This window comes from Phlebotomus papatasi, chromosome 1 (genome assembly GCF_024763615.1).
Source record: "Phlebotomus papatasi isolate M1 chromosome 1, Ppap_2.1, whole genome shotgun sequence".
Classification (NCBI taxonomy): domain Eukaryota; kingdom Metazoa; phylum Arthropoda; class Insecta; order Diptera; family Psychodidae; genus Phlebotomus; species Phlebotomus papatasi.
The window spans coordinates 65590720-65596943 of record NC_077222.1 but is presented as its reverse complement, the minus strand read 5'-3'; the positions used below and the strand labels follow the sequence as shown (position 1 = coordinate 65596943).

Genomic DNA, 6224 nt, shown 5'->3' with positions numbered 1-6224 from the left:
AAATCACCCTTCAATGGGCCAATACGTAGGGTAAGGGTATCAAATTCCGGCCAGCTTGCAAATCCAACTACATTTTTTATTCCTGAAATTTCCATTAATTTTTGGTTTTGCACACTCTACTAGAGATTATACAATACAAACCAATTTCGCTTCGACGAGCAAGATGATCTAAAAAAGGCAGAGGAAGAATTTCTGAAAGGCAAGGAACTATGAGAATAAAGGTGGCCGGAATAGACCACCAATGCTATGTCTACAATTTTATTCATTTTAAAATATATTAAGAATGATTTTAGAGAAAATAAACACGATATTCTGTCTACAAGGTTCCAAGTAACACTCCTTATAAAAATGTTGAAAAAAATTCAATTTCTATTAAAAATATTTCATTTTAAACTTTATACTCTGGCGCTTGCATGCAACTATGCCGAAATTTGGCACACTTACCCTACCTAATCACCAAAGTCATATTTCTAAAAACTTTTTTTTTATCCCAGTGAACTTAATAAAAACTAAGCTAGAGTAACTTAATTCAGAACCTAGACCATATAGGAATATTTTTAAATAAAACTAATCAGTGGGAATGAATCTTCGATTAATCTGGAGTGCAAAGAATCAGATAACAAGATTAAGGGTTACAAGATTAACAAGCAATTCGTGTCCGGAAGGTGCAATCATTGTGAAGCAAAAACCAACGTGAGGATAGCTATATTGATGGGAAAAGTTTTGAGAAAAGTTGATGAGTTTTCCTTGAGAGATCCCATTTCCCGACGATTTCTGGTTTCTTCATCAATAAAGATTAAAGGGATTTCTCGGATTGGAAACCCAAGACTTAGCTGTTTTTCGCGATTTTTTTTTGGAGAAGAAGGAAACGACCAAGCTTTATGAAATTTTGGGTATACACTAACGGCCAAAACATTAAATACACCTTTCTTAAGCTTAAATACACGTGATTTGGACCGGGAAAACGCTATAATATCCAGTTCTATTGACTGAAATAGTTTCATATATAAACCTAAGAACAGTTTTAAACAAGATTTGAGAAAATACATGAGCTACAAAAAGATTAGCCGCGAAATCAGTTCCAACCTTGGTGGAAGCACTTCAGGATGTGTGGGCAAAGTTCCTTCAGACATTTTGTAGAAATTGATCAACAGGATGCCCCGAATTTGTGAGGCGCTTATCAAAGCTAAAGGAAAATTCTTCGAGGAAAACTGAATTTGATGATTTTATTCATGTTTTTTAAATAAAATAATGAAGTAAAAGAAATGAAATTGCAACAATAATAAATAGTAATTTGAAAAATAATAAAAAAAATATATGAAAAAGTAGAATTTGGGCTGAAAATTTCAATATTCAAAGAAGAAACCCCTTTCAGAACACATCACACCGGAAACCGACCACAATCCGTACCAAAAATATTCCCTCGGTATTATTTTCAGTTTTTCTGACTCTTAATAATATTTACTAATAGTATTTAGCTTATATAAAATGATTATTAAAAGATTAGATCAGTTTTAGAATGTGGGGCTACTTTTGCATTTTTTCCAAAAAGGTAATTTTTGACTGATCCTTAAATTATAAATTTTGTAGCTCATGTATTTTCTCAAATCTTGTTTAAAACTGTTCTTAGGTTTATATATGAAACTATTTCAGTCAATAGAACTGGATATTATAGCGTTTTCCCGGTCCAAATCACGTGTATTTAAGCTTAAGAAGGGTGTATTTAATGTTTTGGCCGTTAGTGTATTTATATGCATTCAAAGTTATTAAGTAAATTTTTTCGAAAAAAAAATATTACAAAATAGCAGAATAATGAGTAATTTACTGGAGCGCTTCGTCACAGTACACCATAATTGGCGGGAAATCTGCAGCTTATAATTTTTGTCTGATAAAAAAAATCAAATTAATTTCCAAAATTCATATAGTTAAACCAAGAAAAACTGAAGAAAATCATAAAATTGGACCTTTCTCGCAGTTTTTTTAATAGTTTTTTCGGATAAAATTTTGACTTTAACATGCTGTAAAAAATAGAAAAAATAGATTTTCTGAAATTATTTAGGTTCAACTAGAAGAGCATTTCATTCTGAAGAAAATAAGCCCTTATGCGTTTCAATCGGTCCATAAGCTTTTTTTTGCTATCTTTTCCGTCAATTCGACAAAATCTTAAAAATGAGAAGTAGAGAAAACGAGCTTCAAAGTTTTGTATGTTCGTCCAGGCGGTCCAGGCGCCTGCAAAACTGATACGCGCTCCTTTCCTTTCGGCTCTCTAATCTTCGAAAATATATGGAATAGAGCTCTTAAATTTTGGTGATGTATTCTTAAATAGTTTATTTATCTATTTAAGCAATTAAAAAAGTATCGACTTCCTTTGACCTTAATTCGGGAAACCCCCTTAAACAAAAATAAGAAGGAAAATTCTGTATTCCCAAATGGAGTTCTTAAGGATTCTTATATGGATGAGGTTCAGGATTAAAAGTAACCCTAAAAGCTGAAATGGAATTGACAAGTTTCTGGTTGTGAAGATCTTTTCGGCAAAAAACAAACGAGGAGTAAAAAATTCAAGATGGGCAGTAAAAAAAATAAAAATGAGCAGTAAAATATCTTATTATGGTCAGTAAAAAACTTAAATCTTTACAAAAATGCGTCTAACTTATACATTTAGCATTTAAAATTGTTGCAGATAGATTGAAAAGCTCTTTATTTTTCATTTGCCAAAATTTGGAAGATAATATCACTGTTTCAAATTTTTTTGTTACTCAATTTTAACTTTTCACTGCTCATTTATATAATGCCGATCTTTTCGAGTTTGGAATATACTGAATTTGTTCTTAGGTAAGTTTGTTATAAGGAAAAGTGCCCTCAAGTCGACCGGTTCCTCAATTCGTCCGGTAGAATTATTTGTTCAATTTATTTATATTTGCGCCAATATTTGGCGTATGATCTAACATTAATAGGTAAATTATTCCATAAATAAATACTGATCAGTGACAATTTCGTGTAAATTTGCCATCAAGCATTCAAAAATTGACCCACCGGTCGAGTCGAGGAACTGGTCGACTCGAGGGCACTTTACCTTATTAAGAAATAAGGGGTTACGGGGTTACGTGGGTCTGGCAGACTAAAAAAAAACAGAATATTTTCTGTACATCTTTTTGTGACAAAATAAAATAATTATTTAATTCGATCTATTAAGATTACAGAAGTAAAAACGCAACATTTTGTCTATAATTTCTGAAATTTTCATTTCAAATATAAAAAAAATCATCCATTGGCCTGATTTTTTGAGACGGCTTAAAAAACTTTAAAAAAAAAACATAATTTCGGTAGACAAGATTTCTCAGAATTTTTCGGTAGAATACTCGAGAAATTTTGTCCACGAAAAAGAAAGTTTTTTTTATTATTCAAAAATCAAGTCCCCACGACTGAATTCTTGAGATTTTTATATGAAAATTTTAGAAAATATGGTTTAAAAGTTGTACTTTTATATGCTTTTGAACACTTAAATTACAATAAATCGGTAAAAATAAATAAATTACCGGTAAAATAGATCCGGAGATATGAGGTTTTGAATTTCGTGAATTTTGATCCCTCATATCTCCGGTTCTATTATAACCACAGCGAACCCACACCACTTTTTGGAAACTTCATGGCCTAGGCTCCAACACTCTAAAATTTGATCAAAATGCTCAATGGCGTTTATGAGGAAAATGAGTTTGAATTTTGACGCTATCGTAGCGCCACCTACGTGACTTTCTGAACTTCCATCTGAAAGTACTCATCGAGACGAAACCTAAAATTTTGCGTCAAAATTTCAATTAGAACCGGAGGTATAAGCCGGCCAATTTTCGAAATTTAACCCCTTATAGCTAGAGTTAGGGGTTTTATCGAGCGTATTAAATTTTTCTTTGATAAATATAATGTGCGGCTACAACGTACTAAAATTTCAGCCCGATGCAGAATGAAGTTTTTGAAGTACTTAAACTTAAAAACTTAAACTTTTTGAAGTACTTTTAGACTTAAAAGATTGAAAAAAAAAATCATTTTAATAATAGCGCTTCTAGTGGTGGTTTTCTAAACTTCCGGAGTCAGAGAGCTTTCCAAAACGCCCTCACTTTTTAAATTCTGACAATTAGAACCGGAGCTATGGCCATTTTAATAATTGTTTTTTGGACCCTTATAGCTCGGGTCAGGGGACCTTAAGTTTGGTACTGCTCGAACGCTCTAAAGCACAGCTATAACATACTAAAATTTGAGCCCAATCTATGCCATAGGAGCGGAGCTATTAAGAAAACAAAAAAGGGGGTATTCAAAATGGGGGAAGGAGGGGTTGGGGTTGAGGGGTCTGCACAAAATTGCAATTTTCTCCCGATTTGCCGAAAACCGCAAGTCGATATCTATTTTAGCTTGTATCTCGAAGCTAGCTTACTAATATACTGGAATTTATCAGATACATTTTGCTTTCCAAGGAAGATCAAAGGAGATTAAAAAAATCAGTTGGTTAATCTAGCCTATCTTTGGCGAATGAGTTTTATTTGTTCCATGTTAAAAAATATTTCTAGTTTTCTTGGTTGACTCTCAGAATGTGTGCGACGTGGAAAAAGAGGGAGATGAGATCTATTCGGTAGCGAGCCACTTGAAGCGCTGACGCTTGGAAGAGTCACGTGGAAGGGCCTGAACCCACTTACGGAGACCCGTGAGGATGACACAACTGATGACTAGAAGGGCGCCGAGGATGGAATAGAAGTTGGGCACTTCGTGGAAGAAGATGACCTGCCAGAAGAAGGCGAAGACGATGTCGGCACTCCGGGCAATAGCCACAGGTCCTGCCTGTTCCATCTGCAGTGATAGCGTAAGCAGGATCTGACCTAGGAAGCTGAAGAGAGCAAGTGCTACTACAAGCAGGCGATCAGTGCCACAGGATGGAAGGCATAGGGAACCAATTGTCCAGGATACAATGGCCGTGTAAATGAGTCCAAAAGCGCCAAAGTTGGTCATAATTACGGAAAAGTGGAGTCCCTTGAGAGCGCGCAGGAGGACGTAAGCATTAGCACCGAAGAGTGTGGACGAGAGTGCTGCCACGGGACCCCAGAGATCATAGTTGGTATCAGGCATTTGATCATCCGTGAGACTAGGCACCGTATCGCCGAAGATGGCAGGTGGGCGAGTAATGAGAACCACACCCAAGAGAGTGAGGAGGACAGTGATGATGTTAAAGGTGCCGCAGGGCTCTTTGAGGAAGAGCCTGGCAAAGATTGCCACGAAGACTGGTGTTGAGAAAATGATCACAGACGCATCGGCCAGAGGCATGTGACGGAATGCATAGAAGCTGAGCATGAGGCCTGTTGTGCCCACGAAACACCTACACAGGAGGATTATTCGTTTACCCTCCGGAAAGATGGGTGTCTGCCTATGGATGACTATTGGAATCGTCGGCAAGAGGACCCCCACAAATCTACAAAGATAACAAATTTTAACACTTTTATTTATTGCAATTTTAATAAAAATTCTTTACCGGAATGATGCTAGTTCCATTGGGTTTATATCGACAAGCCCCTTCACAATCACCGAACACAGTGAGAAGAAGAGAGAAGACAGGGTGGCCAGGAGGATTCCCAGATATGGACAGGAACACCTGAAGAAAGACATCAGACGCCTGCGGGAGTGCCTCAAAGAGCCTCCGTCGACAAGTTGCTGCAGCTCCAAGTGTTCGGGCATCTTAAGTGTCTCTATCAGCAAAAACTACACACAAAATATACTCAATAACTGATTGAAAGCCATGGACAGATACTCAACAAACCTCAGGAGAGACATTATGAGCTGGCCTAGGAAAATCACGGCCCAAAATTTTTCACAAGAAAATATCTCCGGAGTCGGAGAATTTTCAAGAGCACAATTGTCACTTTTCTTTCGCCGGGAGGGGTGAGGATGAACTCAGAGACTCAGGACAGGTTTTCCGAAACTACTGTTCCAGGGAGTGCGCATGCGGCTGTCCCAGTGAGATGTCTGTGATTTGAAATCATATGGCAATCGTTTGATAGAGAGCTTGAAGATATTCCTATCTCAAACTGCTGTATTAGTTTCTTATCAATAGCCTTATCTGCTGAATTTTCAAGATTCAATTACAACTGAACGATTTAAAATTTCTATGTGAATATGGTTCAATTTTAATTAAAAATTGAGAATAAATATGAGAAGGACGAGAAGAATTCTCTAAAATTATCATT

General features: G+C 36.2%; 1 protein-coding gene across 1 annotated transcript; it reads right to left on the bottom strand.

Moving 5' to 3' along the window:
- Nucleotides 1-4498: 4498 nt before the first annotated feature.
- On the bottom strand, nt 4499-6002 carry LOC129810099 (solute carrier family 35 member G1). The gene is made up of 3 exons (XM_055860366.1): nt 5798-6002; nt 5513-5739; nt 4499-5452 (listed from the first exon to the last, which is right to left on the bottom strand). Exons 2-3 carry the CDS (start codon nt 5713-5715, stop codon nt 4615-4617), a joined length of 1041 nt encoding a protein of 346 aa, XP_055716341.1. The 5' UTR covers nt 5716-5739; nt 5798-6002; the 3' UTR covers nt 4499-4614.
- Nucleotides 6003-6224: the final 222 nt, after the last annotated feature.

Bases quoted from the DNA above. Each gene is read 5' to 3' on its own strand.
- LOC129810099 (XM_055860366.1), bottom strand. From the start codon at position 5,715: ATGCCCGAACACTTGGAGCTGCAGCAACTTGTCGACGGAGGCTCTTTG. The intron at 5,453-5,512 runs GTAAAGAATTTT...TTATCTTTGTAG, and splicing joins ATGGAACTAGCATCATTCCG to ATTTGTGGGGGTCCTCTTGC.